Genomic DNA, 24,001 nt, shown 5'->3' with positions numbered 1-24,001 from the left:
ACCCGCCCCCCTCTGCCTGCTCCCCTTGACCCTTCAAACTAAAGGACTCGCCCCAATTCTTTTCTGATCGGCAATGTGCCCCAAAGCCTGAACAGATATCTTGTATCCTACTCTGTACAACATTTACCCCAATAGGTGTATTGTCACTGCAGACTAATGTCAACATACAAACAAAAGGGAATGGCATTTTTTTGTTTTTTTCCTTTACCAAATGTTGGTGTTGGTTTGAAATCAAACCCAAAAATCCCAAATGAACGACAACCGCACACAGCGCTATAACAAACGTTTTCTGGAGTTTTAATTGGTTGCTTCGAAGAGGTTACATAGTAGTAAACATACTGGTTATAGGAGTGAAACTTTCATGAAATCATCCACTCCAGCCACATCATCATCATCATCATCAACCTCATCCTCTCAGGCCTCCTTAAGGAAACAAAAAGCTCAAGCATCCTCATCCTCACCATTACCATCGACAGCCACAGGCCGGCCGCAGCGCCGCCTGGACTATCCTTCATTCAGTGTGGAACACTTTAAATAGTCCGGGGGTCACGTCCCCCTGTGTCAGGCTAACCGGTGAGAGTTCGCGTCGAGCACCACGGCAGCTTTGATAGCCACCGGCTCGGTGAAAACAAGAGCCCGCCATTTTGCTGCTCTTTGCGGCGCCTGCAAAAACATCACCGAACCCTTTTGACGAGTTTGTTTTTTTTTTGTTTTTTTTTGGTGGAGCTTCTTCAGTTGTTCTGTTACTTAAGAATGTCGATCGTGGAGGGGGAACTGAGAGAGTGCATCATTCCCTCTCTCTGTTTAAATCAAGTAACACACGTAGACTTCAAGTAGAGTATGCATATATTACATCCCAGCCAGGTCGTCTTGTAATGCCGAGCAGGGGGAAAAATACATCTGAATGCCCGTGAAGAACATGACATACAAGTCAAAAATGCTCACAAAGAGATGCTACGATAACCTAATGAATCAAAAATGAATGTAGAAAAAAATGTTATAGAGAAATGTTAGCGAACAGCATTTCAGAATTAAAGAAAGAGAAAAATGAAGGACACAATACATATCTGCCTCTCCAATAGAAAATACAATTTGTGCATCGTTATTACATTTCAAAATGAATTACATAGAGCATGTAGCAAGGTACAACTGTCTGATAAAAACAAAAAAATCACTTGTATTCTATATCATCCCCCCCCCCTTTACTACAGCACAAAAAAAAACTCAACACACAAAAGCTCCAAAATGAATCAAGAACACTTAATTGACGCTACATTTGTTGAGGGGCACGGGGAGAACGAGCATAGATCTGAACGTGCGTACTGGTAGAGGTACAGATGGATGACAAATTAAAAGGAAAAAAGGAAAAAACGTTTCTTTAAAACTCTTAGAGAACAAGAGGAGAAATAGGAATCTCAGGGGCTCCATCCACTGAGGGCTGAGCACGTCACCTGTGGGATGGGGACGCACTCCTCCAGAAGAGTTCAGGGACCAACACCCTGCCAACACGTTTATTTGTCACCCATCTTTGCTCTCTGAATACTGTCCATGAGTCCAACAGTGTCAAGGCTTCCACAGCCACATATCTAAAAAGGTTTTCAGACATATGGCTTTGGTTTCCTTTATGGAAAGAAGGCTCAGGCGGCAAACACTGTCCCGTTAAGAGTCAAATGTTTGCTTTGGAGTCTTTTTTGTCCAAAAGCACACGTGTCACGAGATCAAATATGGCAAATGTTACTCCAGTATTGGATTATACGTGTCAAATCGCAATTTTTGATACATGGCTTTGTTTGCAGAGCGGCAAGTCGGCCTCTCTAATCCAATGCTGCTCCCTGCTGGTCAGGCAGAGGGGCTACAGGCTACAACGCCAAAGACGCACGGATGATCTGGGACGTTAAAAAAAGGGACATAAAAGAGGGACAACAACAAGTACAGGCACATGATGTGTGGGTCGGTTCAGACCTGGACCAAATATCTGTGGTCTGTAAGAATCTTAAAACCCTGTGAAAACCAAAGATGGATACCAGTGTTGTTTAGAGTTATAGCTTATTTATGTGTGTAATTTCCTTCCTTGCTGCCACTGACGTGTTCTTTAAAATTTGATTTTGTTAGCAATTGAATCGCGTTCAAGGCGAGAGAAGCCCGAATGATTGGCACAACCTGCGGAAACAACGGTATAAATCCTTTGAACGGGAAAGCCTCGGCCAGTTAAGATTGAGAAAGTGCCCATGTGAACGTTCGAGAGACTCTTGAACCTCCCCGTTGAGGTCGCGATGCTCGCGCAAAATACCACCTTAAACAAGGCAGAGAACACCTAAGAAAAAGTGGAGAAAAAGAAAAAGGGCCACACTCGTGGCCACACTCCAAATGCTTCCATTACATTTAACCCTGTATCACGGTGGAGGAGGAGGCAGGCGTTTCCGGGGGGAAGGCGCGGGACAACGGAGGAGGGAGACTGGAGGGTACACGGGATTCGGTTCCAGTAAAAGGGTACGAGTCATTAAAGGGAGCGGCCACCTCATCCACAACACCCACTGTGAGATCATGTGACAGAATGACACCACGAGTCAGACTCGGTCGGATCAAATATCAACCCAGGCGTCACCTGAGCAACACCCGAGCCGACTCAACCCCCAGCCCTACTTTGACATTGCTATTCAATCATGTGCTGATTCGGGCGCGGTGCGGTCTCTTCCTCTTCCGCCCCGTCCTCCACTACAGCAGGTCGGGCAGGTGGCTGTAGACCGAGTCCAGCAGCGTCTGGCTGGCCTCCTGACTCTTGACGCCGGCGATCTCAAAAAGGCGGTCCAGCTTGTCCTCGGCGGCCGGGATCTCCTCGATCACGTGGAGCTCCTCGGGGTTCAGGATGTGCAGCATGTCGTCGAAGATGGGCTGCAGGTCGCACGGGTCCAGGCGCACTTGCCGAAGCACCGTGTCTTTCTTCTCTGCAGGGGAGGCGGAGAAGGAGAAACGGTCGTTTTGATAACCTTGAAGCTGCTATAACTGTGTGGAATGTGAAGGGAGTCGCATGGGGTTTCGGACACACATCTACAATGGATGATGACACAAATAAAGTTTGTCTTTTGAACAGGAAAGAGTGAATTTATTGCCCCGCTGTTGACTGACAGTTAGGGTGCTTGCTGTCTAGCCTGTTCACCTGTCAGCTACTGTAGTTCACAGCCTATCCCTGCAAGTAATCGCAAAAGAACCAAGTTTCTACAATCTATAATGTTTCGAAAGGAGGTGGGAAATCTACTTTTGTGACCGGGGGTACGGTCGAATTGTCAAAATTGGCTTAGGGAGTTTCCTAAATCTTGGAAGTGACGCGTGATTGAAGTGATGTAAATCAGCAGCCATGATGAGAGCTGTTCGGATTCTCTAAATGCATAGGAAAGGGACCTGGACCTTCCCATGCGAAAGGAAAGGAGATATAGACGCCCCACAATTCGTTGCGGGACGCGCCATGCACGATTGTTAAGATTCAATCCGTGGAAGAAGTAGAAGAGTATGAATATGACCCGGATGTCATAATGTCAGTTACTGCTACATATGAATCATTGACATCTGATGTCACACGGTGGTAAAACACTCTGAAACATGCTGAAGGGAGTTTTTTGAGGTCCATCTTGGGAAGTTTGTAGTTTCACAACGGCTGACGCACGTCAATGACATCCGCCGTCGCGTGATGACGGAGTATGGTGAAAGTCAAGTCCGATTCTCTGTCGGCTTTCCCTAAGTCCAAGGAGTCCTCCTTTGCACCTTTCCTTGACCTTCCGTGATTTTCAGTGAGGTCAAGGAATAGTAGATAGGAAGGACAATTCGACCGCACCCCAGGCTTTGTTTTTTTGTTTTCTTTTTCTTTGACCTTGAGCAACAAATTATACTCATACATAATTTGACTTTCATAAAATGTGAATGATCCAAGTATAAGTAGCTTATACTTTTATGTTAACACGAAATGGCCAAAAAGGAATAAATGACAGAGGGTGATGTAAACATGTGGAACTTTAACACTTATATACACCAAGTCTGTATCACTCTTGCCTCAATCTTTAATTGTGCACAATTTCATATTATTTTACAACCTGCTTTGAATTACAATTGTCTAGATTGCTGTGATACTGTACAGACAGATAAAATGTGAGCATAGTGCATCTTCATTGTTAAAGATGAACAATCTTCAAATCCTCATTTCAAAATGTCCCAAATTGCGGGCCTCGGACCTCGAACCAATTTTCCCTCAACATGAATTATTGCTGCAATACCGAGAGGTGCCACACGGGGGCACTGGGCACCCGCACATCCCCTACTTGAACCGACTGCACTGTTGTCACATTATTTCCAATAAGTGTGAGACACATAAGTGAGTGTCTGGACAATTTGGCGAGCGTGTTACGGCTGTGAATCTGCTGAGTCGCTCCTCTGAGGGTAATGATCAGACTCGGGTTGTCAGATAAAAATGTGGCAGTGAGTCACCAGTGAAGAAAAGTTTTTTGTTTTTTTACATGTTTTTTTACACTTAAATGTTGCTCCCACATAAAAACATTTGGCATTTTAAAATGTATAGAATATAGATTAACAAACGCTGTGTAAACACATCTGTCACTCACCCGTGAAGGAACACACGCGTAAGGACTGGTTCACGTCGGTCATCACATATCATATCATTATAGCTAGTTATACTAGGTTATTAATCCTATATTATCTTTTTATGCGGCTTATAAATGCTGATTGATGGAATATAAGTGTTTCCATAAATTAAGAGATCTTGCTTCTCAGAAATGACAAAGGTAGAGCCTTTGATCCTTCAAGTGTTCTTTTATTCTTACTGTGGTTATTTTCTTATTATAATGTTCTTTCATTTCTCATTTTGTGTTTTTTTGATGTGTTGTTAGATACTGTAGTCATGCAGATTTGCCTGTCAAACACTTAGAACTGATTGTGGCTTTGTTTTTGTTTCTTTTATGGAATTCATTACCTCTGCCAAGGAGATTATGTTTTCAGCCGCGTCTGTTCATTTGTCAGCAGGGTTTACGCAAAATGTAGTGAACCGTTTGCCGCCGAACTCGGTGGCTGGATGACACATTTGTCTTGGCCGTTATATTTTCAGGTTTACGAGGAATTAAATGTTTTTGTTTTTTGTATTGTTTAACACGGCCTCCTTGTTTTACATGGACTTAACACGGGCGACAAATAATTGTTGTCAGACTGCTCGTGGCATCTGGGCTGCACATTGAGGGTCAAGGGTTTGAAGATCCAGTGAAATTAAAGTTGCAATTTCTGTGTTTAACTTATCCCATACTGTTCTGATCTATTTTGGATTTCTTGCAACTTGCACAAAAGTTAGTTAGCAGTCGTAAAGAAAGATGACTATATTGGCTGTGGTCCAAGTTGCTCAAAAGCATTCATTCTGAAGAAGGCGCAACATTTATTCTTTTGTCAAATTAAAGGGCAGTTATATGTTTTTCTCACAATGCGGCCACTACGGTTCACACTGTTGGTTCATCAGACAGTACTCACCGTTGTACTAACAAGACAATTTGCTAAATTTCATCTGTAAACGTAAGCCACTAGTTTTCTATCGCTAAATACATTTTGGGATGCAACTTCACATGTCGATATTAATTCTAGACACCGACCGGATGTAGGACAGCGGTGTGTTTGCTTGCAAATGAAGACTTGCATCTAATTATTTGAAAATTCTCCAATTCAGTTCGAACTTTAAATCAACTTCTACGGTGGGCTGCGCGAGCAAAGCAATGTTATCGCAATGCAGTTCGGCAAAAAACGTGACGCAGGGGTTGGGCGCGTCGGGGAAGCATACGTTTCCCCACTCACCTTTGGTAATGAAGGAGCCGTTCCTGCTGAGGGCGGAGTCCTTGCTGGAGGTGGAGTCACAGCGCAGCAGCGGCTCCGATTCGTCGGGGAAGAAGCCCTTGGTGCGGTCCACCGGCGACTGCTCCACGCCCACGCTGCTGGCCGCGCCCACGCTGCCGCCGCTGCTGCCGCTGCCGCCGCTGCCGCTGCCGACGCTGCTGGGGGAGTCCAGCGCCCTGTGGACGGGACTGAGGCTTTGGCTTACATTCACCGAGGTCATCAGCTGGTTGATGTCGAACTGTGGGCGGGAACACGAGAGAATTGGAATGGGAAAAGGTTGAGGGGGGGGGGACCACAGATACATAGGGCCGGTGTCCGCTGCTGCTAAGGGAACACGGGACCTTCTGTCCCACGTCCACGAACTGACTGCGACGTCATCTCTTTGTTGTGTCTCATTCTCTCTTCCCATCCCCATGTCCTTGTTCTTTTTACCCTTTCCCTTTGTCCCCCCCGTTTCTCTTTCTTCCTCGCCAAACTTTGGCTCGGCCCGAGAGGAAGGGGCACCAGGATCTGTCCAGGCCGATTAGTGTCAGTGAAGCGGCTTGTAGCTCTGCGCATATTGATGTTGGGGGGAGGGGGGGGGGGGGGGGGGGGGGGGGGGGGGGAGTTCTCTTATTAACTTAATTTCCCCTTTGGTTCTTTTCCCCCCATTTCATTCCTCCTGTGCGTTTGCATCTCCAGCTTCACACCCGGTCATATTCGCCCGCTCATCTTTTCTTCGCCGTGCTTCTGCTCCTGCCCTTTCGGTTAACCCCTTCTCTTCCTTCAACCTCAACCACCGCCATTTGCCTCCTCCCCTCCTCCTCTTCTCCGATCCATCCTCTCTGTTCTTCCTCTGCTGTTCCTTCTTTTATTGGGCTTCATCTCTTTTCTCCCTCAGTCACATTGTGTCTCAAACTCCCTTCTCCCTCCTCAACCCCCCCCCCCCCTCGCTCTCTTTGGTGCGGTAATGAACCGGTAGTTTAAACCGGTGGTGACTGGTTTGGGGATGAGATCATGAGACCAGGTCTTGTTTTTCTCAGCTTGAACCCACCCGGGGCCTGAAGGTCGCAGCGGACACAGAGGTCATTTCATTCATCACTCACAGTGGGAAATAAAACGGAGCGGTGGGAAAATTCGAGGCGGAGGACAAACAAATAGACAAACAGCCTTTTCTTTCTTTTCTTCCTTGTCTGCTTGTTTTCTGTTCCGTTCGGTGTCAGGCCCGGCGAACGAGCGGCGTCAGGACACGACACAGAAACACCGTCACGTTTCCTTCTCCCTGTGCCATAATGTCTGGGTCACCGGGCTGCAGCGTGATCCTGACGGAACAGGAACAAACACTGTCTCTGTCTCGCTCACAAAGGCACGCAAACATGCGTGCACGTGTGCTGCCCCAGGGGGCATGTAGCAGCCTCGAGGGACAGGAAGTCGGTGGATGTGTAAAGACATGCAGGAAACAAACAGAAAATCACACAATCAGATGTCAACTTTTGTGGCAGAGGTCTGAACTCGTTTTAAAACTAAACGCAATAAAAGGAATTCAGTTTCTTATTTTTAAAATGTACCTCTGGTTGTGACTTTTGTGTTTGTACAATCTAATTTGCATTCAAACTCAACATGTCCAGTGTAACCCCAGTTTCTCTTCCCATGTGGAGACCACAACTCCGCCCTATAGCTGGACCACATACTGTGATACAGTACATGTTCTGCAGACAGCAAGAACAACAAAAAAAACAAAAAACACCGTTTCATACCATGAACACTGCCTTTGTTTAATCACCCGGTGATGTAACAGAGAGCTCAGCCAATCACAGGACCTTCAAGAACGGCCCTAACGCCTTCGGTGCTGCCCAAGACATAATTTAAAGCTTGGTTTCTTAAAGAAATTCCTCTCAGTGGAGTCATTTCTCTCCATGTCCTCGAAGTTTGACTCTCACAGTCCGGCCGGTCGAATGCCCTCCGTCAATTTTTGTCCAGCTTAATAACCTTTCGATTTGAGCACAAGGTGTCGTCCTGTCCGATGTCATTAACCGGGGGGGGGGGGGGGGGGGGGGCGGAGCAGTAGACTCTGTGCAGGGTGTGCAGGCTGCGACAAACGTTATCGTGGCCCGACGCCCACGTGACAAGCCCCCCCGTCCCCAGTCCCTTCTACTAGAGCACCGCTGCCCAAAACGGATAGAGCACTTTGTGTGTACATGTCTGCCCACTTTGTGTGAAAAGCCACATGGAGTCTGACTTCTTTATGCTGGCAGCATGAGCGGCGGAGGACGGAGCTGCTGGTGTACAGGGGCCACTACGAGGAGGAACGGCGCGGCGCCTTAATAAAAGCTCCTTGGCTAGTGTGTGCGTGTGTGCGTGCGTGTGTGCGTGTGTGTGTGTGTGAGAGAGAGAGAGTGAGGGAAAGATATCAGACTGAGTTGCTGACTACTCCTGTCACCACAGCACAAGGGTCTACAGGGGACATGGGACACACACACACACACACACACACACTCACTGGCAGATTGCTGCAGCGTGAAGGGCACAGGGGACAGGAGCGCACACTCTGGGGAAACTTTGATTAATCAGATCACAAAATGTTACAGCGAAGAGAATCCCAGTCTCCACTCACGAGTCCCAGCGCAGACGAGACTGACAGAAAAAACTCGACTCTTTGTGACGTCATGGTATATTCAGCCCTTTGCCACTAAAGCAGATCGCCAGTGGACAAGTCTGCTCGCAGACTGCGTCAAAGCCTACCCAATGTCAAATACACTCGCAAACATATGCACGTAATCTCCCTGGATCGCCTTTAATAGATGCCGTGCCGTTTCTGGGAACCCTCCCTACAATGTAATGGATGTGGTTTGGGTTTTATTATCTTATGGGGCTTGTTATGGACGTGACTGAAAGGCGTCTAATGGGACCTGAGTCATTAACACTCAATTAGGGCAGAAATTGCATTTGATTGCGCATCATTGTGGCAGGAAGGGGAAAATGACTACTGTAGGCGGCTGTGTGGAGAAGAAGTGGAAAAGCAAAGAGGAGCGACGAGGACAAATGAGGAGAGCCCGATGAAAGATGTCCGTGTGCGTGTGCGTGCGTTTGTCTGAAAACCAAATTCCATTTCAGTTGTAAAATAGAAATAATAAAAAGCATTTTTTACACGCCAGACTACGTCATATTTCTGCCGGTGTCCATTAACGGATTAATAGAACAATAAGAGTAATTGATCGAGAACAGAAGTATTGTCAACAAAAAAGTATGCAGACACAATGGCTATTATGTGGGTCAATAAAAACGATTGAGTTCATATTCATACATCGTACGATAAGTCGATAACGTCATAATAGTGACAGGGCCTAGCGACGTGTATCATTCTTAGTCGGTCAACAGCACTCGACTCAACACGTATGTATGTGTTTCCCCTCACACGGCTACTGTACACGGACGTGTACCATAACTCAGGAGCCATTTCCCTCCTGGGCCATCTTCAAAGTGTTAGTTTGGCACTTACTGTTCCAAGTATGTTTTTGGAGCCGGAATTCTCAGCACTCGGCCAAATGATTGTTGAGTCACCGGTGCTGATCTACAATCTCACCAACACACATTCTTCGCTGCTTTGTGCTCATCTTAAATATCCGGTAATCGGTGAAACAAGAACACGAGACCCGGCATTCAGGGCATATTTCACTCACACGCGGACTTTAGATATCAACAGTGGCCACGTCTGAAATGCAGACAACAGAGTCTGGAGCAGCAACACCATTCCACTCGTCTGTGAATATAGTATTCATCACTTCACTGGTAACTGTTTTGTCCCTGCCAGGATCCTGTAGAAGTGAGGATGCTGGTTTGGTCTGATTGGTCAGTGGTCGGGCAGGTTTTGGTCCATTGTCACGAGCTGGTGATTGTGATTTACCGGCTACGTAGGACTCAAAACCCAGAGTTAAACCTGGCGTCACCTCGATAACCATAAATCCTGCTTCACAGCCCAGGCCTTTGGACCATATATATTTTCTGTTGATCAACAGAAATCGCCATCTTTCACATTGTGTTCCCTGCGTTTCACCCTCGGGAAGGCAGCTCCATCTGCTGCAGTCTCTGGCACGAAGCATCCATTAGCCATACACCGGAGAGTTCTCCAAATGAAACAGCGTGGCGGCTCTTTAGTCACTTATCTGAACCTGCCCAATGCCCCTGCGTCTCTATCAAACATTCATTTTATACATGAACACGGAAATGTTTAATTACTCAGGTTGGCAATCGGCTTTTGAATTATGTCATTTGAAGATGGGAAATTCGATTTGTTAGTGTCCCGTTAATGCTTTGGGATACACCCCGCAGTGTTTAAAGTTGGAAATAAAACACATTTTAAGACCTTTTGTCACATATGGATGGGTAAAAAGAAAATTAAGGGAAAAAAAAAAACAGTTTAAAGTGTCTTGGTAAGATTTTGCTGCCAAACAAGCTTCAACGCTCCTTGATTCAACAAGTCTCTGAACTCTACCAGGGGGGGGGGATATTCCAGCATTGGGCGTTTTGACGATGATGATGATGGTGGTGGAGAGCACTGTATAACACACCGCTCCAAAATCTGCCTAATGTCACCTCCTGTCTAATGAGTCAACATTTTACATTCACATATTCATATTGCCCATCACACTCCCTGACTCGGAGCGTTGCCAGAGCTCACGCCGAGGACAGAGAGGAACGAGAGTTAACGGGAAGGGAATCCCGTCTGTCACTCTTTTCCCTCCCGTCCCAACTCCGCAGCAGCGGCAGCAGCAGCAGCAGACGTAAAAATAGAAACACGCATCAGACAGCTGACGCGCGGTTGCTCCAGCGGGAGGAGCGGCGATACTGTGACTGTTATTTCTCCCATACTGTGTGCTCGACGCTCAATGTCATACCGTGCCCTTATGTAACAGACGCATGGGCATATTTCCCATAACTGAATCTCAATGAGCTGCAGTGAAATGAACAGTGACTTTCACTAAAGCTATGGTCAGTGGACCCCATTCTGAGGCGACATTGACTTTGACTTTAAATGCCTTTACGTGTTGAGTGTGGCCGACCTCAAAGTCAACCGAGCCGCACACTCAAAGCTATCAGTCCCTTTCATGTACCAGATTTTTCTTTCTTCAAGATCAATACATTATTCCCTGGCAAAACTGTAAAAAAAAAAAAAAAAAAAGGAAAGAAAAAAGAAAGCACACTTTATATCTCTTCTTAACAAAATAAATAACAACGTGGTAGGTGGACATCACTGAGTGCCATTCCAAAACTATGTGCAGTTGCTATGACCAAACCTAGCATCAACCTGGGAAAATCATTTGACCATCGTAAGGTTTGAAATTTGAAAAACGCGAACCACGGTAAAATAACCCCGGATTACAAATACACAATGCTACAATGTTTACTGTTCACTCTTACTCTGCATCTCCACCATAGGAACTAGGAACCTTTTTATCATAATTTAGGTTTCAGTTTTATTATCTGCTATCTTATCCATGATCAACCCAGGGTTAGGGTTAGGGTTAGGGTTAGCCTAACCCGCACAATTGCTGGAGATCATCCGATGATTATTAAGCAGCGATGAGAAGCCAAATTAAAACAAGACTCTATCTGAGCAGCACCAAGCCCGATTCCTGAACAAAGTGCAGCAAATACACTTTACAGGAAATGTAACCAATTAATTTGGCTCTGAACATAGCAGGAAAAACTGAATGGTTTTCAACCAACATGTGCAGTGCAACAGTGACTACAGCCTTATTAAACTTTGTATGTCACGCTTAGACTCTCACAGCACTTAAGGTAGGTTAAAGGGGCAGTGAGCGATTCTAAAGCAAAACATCCGCCAACATTTCCTCATCGTCCGCTAGCTGTCGGTTCTGTGTGTGCGCCGAAAAAAAAAAGAAAAAAAGGAGGGTTTTTCTGCTCAGCTCTGTAAAGCGGTAAAACAAAAACAAAAATGGTGCGGACCGCACCACACAACACTGCGAGCGCAGTTTGTAAACATCACTCGTCGACACCTCAAGAGACGTGCTCGCTTACAGGCCCTTTAAAGGTTTGGGTAAGAGAAAGGCAAGAGAGTGAACGGGATCTGGCTTAGTGCAGAAAAAGTTCAGATTAACTTGATTAGCGTTTAACCAAGTCCCCAGACTTTCCCTGACCCAATATGCTTTTGGTGCCTAAACTTAACCAACAACGGAGCCTATTCCCTCAGAAAGTATGTTGCCACTGAACATGATCCCGCCAGCGATGATGTTTTCTACTAACTGTATTTGCAGTCGCAGTCTAGCCGTACAGAGACAGCGTGGGCAGCCCTGACCTTGAGGAGCGCGAGCTCTACAGGAATCCTCTGGAAAGTTACAAGACAAAAAGAAGGAGGAAAGTGGATGGCGACGAAGGATCCGGCGTGTCCCCAGTGCTGGTGGTTTTCTTTGTGTGTGTGTGTGTGTGTGTTCTCTTAGGAAATTACAGCACAGGACTGATACCAGGCAGCTCATGAGGGGCCAATGAGTGAGATCAGACATGTGAGGCATTTACTGAATTACAGTCATCCGGCTGCGCGCATGAACCAGATAGCATTCACGTCAACATGTGTGCCGGAGACTGAAAATGAGATGGTATCAGGTTTTTGTGTTCGTGAAACTGAAGTGCACCACATAAACAGCTTGGCCCCTATAGAGCCAGTTAATAGAAAAAAAAAGCAAAGACAAGCGAAGGCGGAGGCAGTGTTCCTGTTTTATTTTTTTTAGTGCCCATGCAATACTGAACACATAAGTTGGTGGTTTGTGGTCAACCACAATCACTGATCAACCAAAGTCGTATACTCGTACTGTACATGTAAACAAGAAAAAAGAGACCAAGGTCATGCAGTATTATTTCTAGGGCTGACCCCAACGTTGCCAACTCATTATTCAATTGTTTCATTTTGTTTTTGAAATCATTACTATTGTTATCAATATGTGCATTATCACAAAAATCTCAAATGGCCTTTGAAATAAGACTTAGTAATCCAACATTATCCATTATGGGTCAACTTTAATTTGTCATTCTCAGACGAGGACAGGCTTACGAGTCACGACAATGCTAACAACATGCTGGAAAAGCCTTTTATTTTCGTGACCGTGACTCCAAAACGTTGAGTGACAGATACAGCAACGGGAACTGGCATATCACATGTCTACAAGGAGTTCGGCAAATCACCTGAACACTGCACGTGACAGCAAAGCCTTCGCTGAGGTAAGTTGAGTATAGCGTTGACGTCCAAATTTGTGTCCTCTCCTTCTATCTAAGAGATATTCAAATCTAGGATCTTATTCTAAGATGGTAACATCTTCTATGTGAGGTAGATTTCTTTCTCTAAATAAGGCATTTACCTTACCACAAACCTCAAAGGTTGGCGGCGCAGCAAATATTACATTCAAGCAAAAAGTGAAGCCTCGGGTCATTGGTGTTAATTTGAGGGGAACTTTTGGTTGTTTTGCTCCAGAACAGCCAATGTATTGACTGTGCAGGAGTTGGCCCTGAAGCTGCCAAGCAATGGACACATTGTGTGTTTGCCTCCAACTGACCCCAGAACTCACGAGAGACTCCAGTTCTTTCTGCTCTTTCTGCCCTTTAGCCTCCAGTCTCCATTTTCTATTTGTCACTTTTACTCATGAATCCCTAGGATGGGTGTGAACTGAGCTTTCGCCATCAGCTTGTGTCTATTTATCTACTTCATATGCAATTACGCATCTGAATGCATGGGCGCATTTCACAAGGCTTAAATGCGCAGGGCCGTTTTGTGGCAACAAGTTGATATCAACCCAGAAAAAATGTTGCTGTAAGTCAAGGTACAGAAATAACAACTTTTTTAGTCAATGCAGGAAAAAGGTTAACTGCTCCGAGCAACCATCGCTACAGCCTCCATGTCCACTGAAAACGACAATGGAGGGCAGTCCGCTGAAAACGTCCTCAGGCCCCACACGGACAGAAATCTGATCCCAAGTCGCTCCTCACGTTTCACAACAAGCCTTTTCCCGAACTCTTTTCCGTGTACATAGTTTGCAAGGTCGAGCGAAATTGCGGTTAGAACGTCAAATCATCCCCTGAAAGGCAGCTGTGGCCCTAACGTGAGGAATGCAGCCGAGCCATAGGGACACGGCTACATAGGGCACACAACGGAAAGCTCCCCTCACAGATTGGATTTCAGCGGGGGACATGCAGAGAACACAGTGTTCGGAAGATTGTGCCAGTGATGCTGATGGAGCTGCCGATTGAACAGATATGACGACAGGAGAGGGCGCGCTTATTTCCCTGACACCAGTGTCTTGGTACCTTCGTACAGGACTCTGACTCAAGTCCCGATATTTAGGAACTTGACACAAGGACTCTGACTTTTGTTGTTTTTATCTTAATAGGCCATACAAATATAGATAACTTTATCGATGCTGTAAAACTATTTAATTCTGTGCAAGGGTATGCAAATGTGTTCACCAGCCTATATATGATGTCGTATTACCACCAGCAGCAGTCAGTAATTAGATGCCTAAACCTTCTTTGGCGACTGAAGGTTCAGTTACTCGACTACAACACCAATTTGAGTAAATCTGTTAAAACTCATTCAAAACAGTGCATGCTAATTGAATGTGCAGCCCAAACATCCATCTCTACCTGTGGGTTGTCTTCCATGACACAGCGGATCTTCTCGACCACGTCGATGCGCCGCTGCCGGTGCAGGGCGTTGATCAGCTTGGCCAAGTTGGCGTCGCCGTCCCGGATGGTCCAGTGCTGCAGCGCCGCGTACGCCCGCTCGCGGTCCGATGAGTAGCCGTTGGAGAAGGCCGCCACCTCGCGCTCCGTGGCGTTGGCCAGCGACTGATAGATGTCGATCCACTGGGTGCCCACATGGGCCGCCACCAGCTTCAGGATGTCCACCCCTGAGCAGACAGCGACGGAACGACAGAGAAAGGTTAGATGACCCGGGCTTAAAGGTAAGAGAAGGGATATTGTCATCATTTTTAACCACCACTAAGTTAATCATTGAATAAAAAAGGAAATGTGACTGTCATGATTGCTTCAATTCCTCCTAATTGAAGAATGTAGGCCAGCAGCCGAAAACTTCCAACTTCCTCTGAGCCCCAGTGCTGTGCTCCATACAATATACACCATTATCTCTTTCTGTCATTAACCCTGAACATCTATATGTGTGTATGACTGTAATTCTGGAATGATGTGTGATTGCATATAGTAATCAAATGTTATGCTTGTGCATCTGTTATTTATCACCCACTCCCTTTTTTTCTTCCTCAGTAACAATTGGATTTGCCCCGTGGGGATCAATGGGGTCTCTATCATCCCTTGTCTCGTGTAAACATCCACGTCGTAGAACATCATCTAGAGCATTGGTTCAAAGCAGTTGCATTATAAACTGAGTGTGTAAATCTGGATACTGCAGAAACATCTGAAGTAAATATTAATATTTTTGCTGAAACTGCACAGTCTGCCATGATGTTGCAACAACACTTGAGGCTGTGTAATGTGGTGAGGGGACCGAGCCTTTGCGGCGGCTGCCCCTAGGCTCTGGAATAGCCGGCCCTCGCATATTAGATCTGCCCAGACCCTAGAGGTTTTTAAGTCCTTATTGAAGACTCACCTTTTCTCCCTGGCTTTCAATTCAGACTGAGCAAGACACCCCATATTATTTTATTTTTGGGGGTATTTTTTCCTTATCCTAATGTATTGTTTATTGACCTGTACAGCACTTTGGTCGACCGTCGGTTTGTTTTAAATGTGCTTTATAAATAAAGTTTGAGTTGAGTTGAGTTGAGTAATGTCTTCGGTAAATCTGGAAGAGCTGACAGAGTCATTACTTTAGTGACATCACTCGGCCTGGGCTTGGAGATAATAAATTCATTGACTGAACCTGTCTCGCGAACCGAGGGCGTAATGGTTGAAAGAGCCCATTACAATAATGGTGGAGCTTTACCCATATACGCATTTAGTCAGTCCTCCACATTGGTCCAGGCCGAACGGACCCACTGGATCGACTGCCATATGGTTCATAACTTCATGGTGTCCTGAGAATGTACCCTGCTGACTTTGGCAGGTTCAACTCTTGAGCAACACCTCAGCTTTCCAGCGTTGGAAACAAATGCACACACACAACCACTCAGGGTGATGCCAGAGGCCGTGTGTCATGTCATGAGTCTTGGAACTCCCAGGATCATCTGGAGAAATCAGCCGCTGTGGCGTGAACGAAGTGGTGAAATACACGCTCGGCTTGAGGACAATCTTTTTTCCCGGGTCAAGTTTCGCTCATGTAAGTTCACACCATCGACTTTGAAAGAATGCCGGGCCTTCAAAAACAGAAGTCACATGGACGCCCGGGTGCTGTGTAAGCAGTACAAGAGGTCAAAGATTTACTGGGGAGCCGTCAAAACAAATATTTGACCAATCCTTGCAAAGCATAGTGGCTTGATGAGCATGTCAACACTTGTTGTTGTTGTTATTTATGTGATGCTCAGAAGAGCAGAGTGTAAATGAAGAAACACCAGAGCATGGGCAAGGACGCATTCCGCCCTAGAAAAATTTGTTTTCATGACACATGGTAGTTGTATGCAAGTTACACTGATGAGTGTGTTTATGGTATAAACAATCAGAACTACATATTTTCCCTTTTTTTCAGATATTCGATTGTGTTAGACCGCACTAAATTGCCTATAAAATTATACAAACATTTGTTTGGAAAAGCAATGCCCATATCTTTCACTACAGGCAGTCTGTGGAAATAACTGCTTACTCATCATAAACACAAAGGCGACCATGTGAACAGTTCCATTCATGACGCAGCCAGATGTCCAACTCAAATGCAAGCACATCCATGGCCTAAGATCCTTCTTCATACTAATGGTTACATAATGGCTATGAGGCATTACTTTTCTATTAGTATTGTAACGCTTGACATTTTGCTTCCCAATCTCACACGTATTCCCGCCAAATTTGGCCCTGGAAATGTATTCTTCTGATGGGCAGCTCTCCATCTCGAACATTCTGCTGTCGGTTCAGAAAAACTCTCTGCTCCACTTCCCCTCTGACTGTTAAGTGCCTTGACAGTGACTCGGCTGGAAACATAAATGCTGACTCATCTGCAGCGGGAATATAGAGGCCTCCCTTGTGCTGTTCGGAATGTGAGTATCCGAGGGGGAAAGATGTTGACGGCTCTGGAGCATTAAGGAAATTGGAGCAGGGCGATGTACATTAACAATTAAGTGAAGAGGCACTAATTACCTAAATGGTTTTTTTGTGTGTGTGTGTGTGTTTCCTCAAGGTGGTTCACATAGTAACGGACCTTTTCTGGTCCTATGATTGGATAATCAACAGTGTCTAGACTCTATGTCTTTATTAAACAATAGTAAGTGCGCTTTACATCCATGCTTGACAATGGAACAACAATCGTTCAGCCTATATTAAAAGGACACATACTATGCTATTTACATTCCCTACACGCGCTGGAAGCGGTTTTGACGAATCACACGAGGGTGAACCCAGCTGGCCAATCCGAGCAGACTGGGCGACATTGGGAGGGAGGGGCCTTACAGAGACGGGAGCTAAAACCAAGTGTTTCAGACGCTGGCTGGAAAGAGGAGCTGCAGGAACGGGCCATATGAGGAAACTGATGTGTTTAGAGCACGTAAACCTTTTCAAGTAATTAACATTCTGAAACTGAATAAGAGCATAATATGTCCCCTTTAAATCAAATCACAATGTTGCTTCAAGTTATAATAATTATGGTCACGTATCCTCCAATCACTTGTGAAAACTATTGGCACTTGAATTTCAGTTACTCTATTCTCTGGAGTGGAGTCAGCATATATGTTATATAAATGTTTTGCTCGATTTCAAATGTCTCAACCTCGAGCGACTGACGAAATTCACCACCAGCCACGTCTTTTCCACTTTGTATGTAAACTGCTTGCGCAAATAATTCACGTCGCATCCGGTGCGAATGCACCATAAGGAGGAAAAAAAAAGGAGGACGGGCTGAAGAAGTTGCTTCTTGCGGCTGTTACACTTCCAGAGCATCAACACAGAATTAATTCCCCTCACTTTTGACGAGGCTAAGCCCCGATTAAATTTCTACTGTAGCAAACACGCTAAGTGCATAAATCCAGGAGGATTCAGAGAGACTGGACGAGAGAGATTAACTGGATGAAAGCCAGTGGTAGACATTCATGACTCGTGGCTCGTGACACGCACACACACACACACACACACACACACAAACACACAAAAAGCCTACATACACAAAGAAATGCGAGCACTCATAAGCCGTGAGCCACGTATAAATATGCACGTGAAGCCTGCACACATGCTGACACAGATATCCTGACTTTCCACTACATGCTTGCAACCCCCTTACTCCCATTATCCATCCCAAAAAACACTCAACTCAAGTCCTAAACCTAAACTCATTTAAAACATTCATCTTTACCATGAAACCAATCATAACTGTGACCCCAAAACCAGCCCGAAATCTAAACCGACTCTTTGTAGGGTGAGGAAAACAGGTTTGTTTGACCTCATTCTCCAAAGTGCCCCCACTGCAAAATTCAAAGGGTAAAGACTTACATCCACACAAACACACCCAGTCATCTACTCCTGCTGGAGACCAATAAACCTGAGTGAATCCTCGTGGGACCCGGGACCTCGCGTGCCAGCCTTCTGGCTCGAGCGCCTGTCGACTCTCATCCACCTCGCTGGCCATGACACGCGGGGACAGAGGAGAAATCCCCCTGCTCTGAATGCCTCACTGCCACTGGTATCTGGCCACATTTAAATAACCTATATACGTCTCGTGTTGATTCAGTGTGTCAGCCTGCAGATGTGTTTGTGTGTGCAGGGGGGAGCCGTTTGCATCGGCGTGTGTTTATGTGTGTGTGTGTGTGTGTGCGCGGGCGCACGTGTCCCTGCATTACATGTAGACATGAAAGCCCTTCAAACCATTAAAAAGTGAAATGTCAAACAGCAGCTACTTGTTGTTATCTGCCAGTATTTATAGAAAACGGACACGTCAGACTTTGTTATGAACTGTGCCACGGCTGCCTAGGGGGCGAGCTGATGCCAGTGTCATTTCGAATGTATTAGAGCACATAATGAGTCTTTTGTTGGCATTCGTGGTGTTGGAAAGTAACATCAAGTGTCATGTCACCCCTGTTTTGTCCTTTTATGAAACCAATATTTGATATTGTCTCTTTTACCCATGACCGTTCCAACAGCCATGACCCTGCTTTTTATCACAGTGAGCAGGACAACAAACGTCGTGCAATGTAAAAGAAGAAAAACTTCTTCCTAAATCAAACCGAGTAGTTTGTTTCGCCCAAAATGTGTCAGAACCATGACAGTTCCATAAGCTTAACTTTGTGTCAACTGTGTCAACCGTGGCGATGAAGGTCTGGTACGCCAATGCTGGTGCTCGCCGCATGGTTCTTATTGTAACCGTGATGACCAAAAGTCCGGTACGCCTGCCACGCTCCTGGTGATATAAGAGCAATTGTTCACGCCAATTCATTGGGAAAGATCAACACACAACATCCAAGTCTTTTTTTTTGCAACTTAAATAGACGCGTATACCAATGACATGACTGCCTGGAGAACTAAGTACCAACTGGACAAAAAGCAGGTATGCCTGTAGAAATCCCCAAGGAGATATATAGAGTGCTGCTGATGTTTGTTGACGTTGGGTTTATATTTTTTTCTCAGTGTTAAAAAGGTCGAGCCATTCAAATCAGTATCAGAGATAGCCCAATCAACGGCTGTGACCTGTTTAGCCTTTAACTAAATTGAAAACATGTGGGTTTCAGAACCTAATTAATTTGGCCATACAGGCCCTTTATCGGTTTTCTTCAAATAAACACTCGAATGAGAAAAAAAGTGAGGGGGAAAAGGCCCACGGGGTCCAACAAGTGGTCTCTCCCCAGCGCCCTGTTAGTGTGTGTAACGTGATGTGGAGCGGGGTGCCGTGTGCGTCAGCATCTTAACAAATACCATGCTTTTAATCGCATCACGTAGTACTCTCTTTTTTTGTTCTAATTTGGGAACAACACAACTTTAAATTGGTGAGACGTGTGTGGGATCACAACAGGCGCTATATGCCTGCAACTGGGCACCGACGCCCCGCCCCCCCCAAGCCCCGCTCTTCACAATCAATCCCAGGTTGAAGTGTGAGCAGGCTACCCAGGCCCACCCTGGTACTGCACAGCGCAGTATATTCTAACACGTGGCTCCCTGCTGGGCTTGGATGTGGAACTTGGCATGATTAACGGTGTGGATGTTTAACGAGAGACGACGGTGGGCAGGTAGAATGTTGTTTTCCTTCGTGTTCTCCTCTATCAATCTGCGTCTAGCTTTGGAAATATACAGTACGTTGTGAATAATATGGCTGTGACCACACGCATCACAACCTGCCTCTATCTGAGGTGCTCTTGAAGGGAACTAATAGGGTTTTTCCACGTTTGGGACCATTAACTGCAAACTGCACACAGCATAAGGATCTTGATTGATTCAATGCTTTCCACATACGTGAATGCTCAGAATAGGTCACATCAAGTCATATCACGGGTACTGTAGAAGAAGACCCGGATGTATTAGATCAGTAGCCATGATAAGAGCTGTTCGGATTCTCTAAATGCATAGGAAAGGAGCTTCAATGCCTCCTTTCCTATCTCCTTTAGCATAGGGTACACTGGAGCTTCCTATGTGAAAGGAAAGGAGAAATAGGCGCCCCACAATTCATTGCGGCAGCGATATTTAACGTGACGCGCCGTGCACGGACGTAAAAGACTCAATCCAAAGTAAAAGAAGTAGAAGAGTATGAATATGACCCAGAAGAGACGCACGTCATCATGTTAGTTACCGTTACATATGAATCATTTACATCTGATGACACACGGTGGTAAAACACACTGAAACATGCTGATGGAGCCGCTGCGTTTTTGTAGTCCATCTTCGGAAATTTGGAGTTTCACCACGGCAGACACACGTCAAAACAACATCCGTCGGCGCGTGATGACGTAGTTTAGTGACAGTCCAGTCGGATTCTCTGAATCCGACTGGAAAAAAAAATTTGACACATTGATAACTTTCGTGAGAGGTAAAACTCTGTCTGGGGTCTATTGTGGTAATCACTATGCATTCTTATTAGGGCCCTGAGCTCCGCTGACAAAGTCAGAGCGAAGACTTTCCCCCAAAATTTGCACAAGCATCAGAGCCTCTTGATAATTTGGTAAAAAATGGACATTTTAGGGGTCTCGGGCATGGGCCTGTCAAAAATAACTCAATAAAGCCCCTTACCACATTCCCCCTTGCTTTACGTTTGATGTAGATTTGCCAGGCACCTACAAAAAATAAGTTGACCAATTCTATTTTAGTGTGCAAATTTGGACATTTTCGCGCGTTATACTTTAACGAACTCTCCCGACAGACTTTAATATTTAGTATTGCTAGAATGACTTTTTGTGTTTTTCTTGACCTCCCGAGCCACAGTCCAATCTCATGGATGTCTTGCTGAAACTGGACTTCCTGGTTCAGTGCCTTGTATTTATCCATTGTGGTTCACAGGCTGAAATATGAAGCATTGGCCCATCGAGGCCCCAGTATGCCTCCGACGAACATGTGTTTTGTGTGCCTTTGTGGTCTCGATGAGATGATTAAATTGGTGTAAGGGGTTGCACATTTAAGGACAATCTCTCCCTTGTAGGCCTTTGTGGTCTCACACAATGTGCTGAGTAAAAAAATAAATAAAATAAATTAGGGCAAAGGTGGGTGCAACAGCAAGGTCAGCTTATTGTAGCCTCGAGCCAACCTTTATGCAACATTGTTGTGATTCCCTCTCGTTTAATTTGGCTGCTGCGTGTTCGTTACAGATAAACAAATAGGTCTTTTCAGATCCCGTGCGGTAAAAATCTGGCCCGTGGCCAGATTTCGGTCCCGCTGTGAAGGAGTAGCAGTTTTCACTACTTCCTGGCCGGCTTTAGAAAATGCCAAGTACTATGTACGTGTGATCTGTGCTCTGACATTTCCCTCTCTTTTTTCATTTATTGCCCCTAGTAAAGGGGCATTACAACCTGCAAGGGGAGCCAGCCATGCACCTTGGAAGGATTAAGGAGCTGCTTTGTGTTATGTTGCGGAGATTAAATAGGAGGGCGTAAAATGGCTGTTGGGGTTTGCATGTGCATATGTACATCGCCACGTAAATGCATACACATGGGCGAAGAATACTCACACCGATAGGGAGGACACGCATGCACACAACACTCACACACACGCATGTGTACACATGCATCGCGTTTCCGTCTGTTTGTTATGTTTCCACAAAAATGGACCCGTATTGGCAGCAGTTGTAAAGAAGGAAGTCATTTGTGGGAGTGGCGAGGGTAAATCATAGGTGACACACACCTATCATCATGTTATGAATTCTTTAGTACATTTAGTTTTAGTCCTGCATTCAACAATAGAACCGTCAATATCATCTATGAACTTTAGTGCACAAGAAAGAAGAAAAGTTCCGTGTCAATAGAAATAAGTTCTTCAACATTGAAAACTGTTGTTTGCGTTCCTGTCTCCCACCGACACACGACGTTGTTTTCTATTAACTATGACCTAAGATCTTTAGGAAACCCCTACCATACAGTGTTTGTAACCCTAACCAAACTTTACTGTAGAGATAGCAAATAAAAAAAAAACCCCGCAAATATGAATCATTTTTGTTACAGACATAGTTTTGTATTTTGTCCAGTTGAAAAGCCAGCAGGACTTCCAATTGTGAGGACCAGGAGTAAGAAGCACTGTAAGGACGATCCAAAACGTCCGGTGAAATCTAATCCGCAGGGAACAAGCTGCCAATCTCCCCACTAATGTTGTGATTAAATTTGTTATTTTGCATTGTTTCAAGTTACAGCCATTATAGTCAGGAAATTAAAGTTGATTTGAGGAGGATTTTAATTACAAGAGAACAGCACTCGAGCAGCGTTAATCAAATTGTTCTATTTTTCACCACTTGAGGGCAGCGGAACAAGCTGAAAGTACAACACTGACACGCTTCTAATATTGTCATAACCTTATCAAATTGTTATGACAATCCTAGGCGTGCAGTTCCTTACTTACACATCCTGCACACACACACACACACACACAGATCGCCATTAGCATCCAACAAAAGTCTTGCTCTCAGCTCTACTTTGGTCTCATTCGAAGCCTCGCTTCGATTTGGAGACGAACCGATTGTTCACCGACTTTGTCTGCCTGCCTGTTGGTGCCGGGTGGCAAGCGCAGAACCTGCTTTGTGAGTGCGAATCAAAGCAGCGGAGTTGCGGCACGTGAATGCAAAACGGTGAGCTGAAGGACCCTAGAATGAACCGCGAAAAGCTGTGAGGCACTGCGCCGCGGGGTAAAACCTCTCTGCGCGTCCATCGCTGCACGTGGGCCCCTTTCACGTTACCTCAGATCTGTTCGTTGATATGAGACGAATAATTAGTGCAATCGTTCTGCTGATCAGGCATTTGAATTCAGCAGGACTGCGGTAGGCATTGGTGCAGACCTAACTGACTGCGGCATTTTAAGGAAACCTGCAGTTGATGTTTTCTGGCATCAAAGTTACAGTAAATGTGTTTGTGTCTCTGTCTCCAAATCTATTTTTGTTACTCATCCTTTAGGTATCTAGGCAAACAGTGCACAAAACCCCGGCACTATCTCTCTCTTCATTTCCTTCTCTCTATATATTGTTTGATTGACCCACTAACATGCCCTGCCAACCGAGCAACAACCCTGCTGCAGCTAAAACCAGATTATTCCAGTTCTCTGTGGTCACTCACGGAGGGAGCAGGGAGAGGGTGGTGGGTGGCTCAGCTTATCATAGCACATACGCACTTACACTCTCTCTCTCTAACACACACACACACACACACACGCACACACACACAGTTTCGAGGAGGAGAGTCACGCAGGAGGTGTCCCCTGGGACGGTCTCTTTCTCTCTTTCACTGTGAAATTGAGAGCTCAGCTGCGGGGCAAAATGTTCTCCACTTGTTGATGGGCGCGGCGTCAACAGACGGGACAGAGAAGTTGCAGGGGGTTAACAGTGGTAATGGAGTGAGAGTGGCGAACGCTGATG

General features: G+C 45.5%; 1 protein-coding gene across 1 annotated transcript in view; it reads right to left on the bottom strand.

Moving 5' to 3' along the window:
- Positions 1–274: 274 nt before the first annotated feature.
- Positions 275–24,001, bottom strand: part of tnfrsf21 (tumor necrosis factor receptor superfamily, member 21) — a 38,266-nt gene continuing 14,539 nt past the window's right edge. The window contains exons 4-6 of the mRNA XM_035617897.2: positions 14,506–14,771; positions 5,839–6,115; positions 275–2,945 (exon numbers count right to left, since the gene is read on the bottom strand). Of these exons, the coding sequence (XP_035473790.1) occupies positions 2,716–2,945; positions 5,839–6,115; positions 14,506–14,771 (773 nt within the window). The 3' untranslated portion in view covers positions 275–2,715. The remainder of the gene's footprint in view (positions 2,946–5,838; positions 6,116–14,505; positions 14,772–24,001) is intronic.

The sequence above is a fragment of the Scophthalmus maximus genome, chromosome 18, assembly GCF_022379125.1.
Source record: "Scophthalmus maximus strain ysfricsl-2021 chromosome 18, ASM2237912v1, whole genome shotgun sequence".
NCBI classification, from domain to species: Eukaryota; Metazoa; Chordata; class Actinopteri; order Pleuronectiformes; family Scophthalmidae; genus Scophthalmus; species Scophthalmus maximus.
Note: the sequence above shows the minus strand (reverse complement) of the source record. Positions and strands in the feature narration are given on the sequence as shown.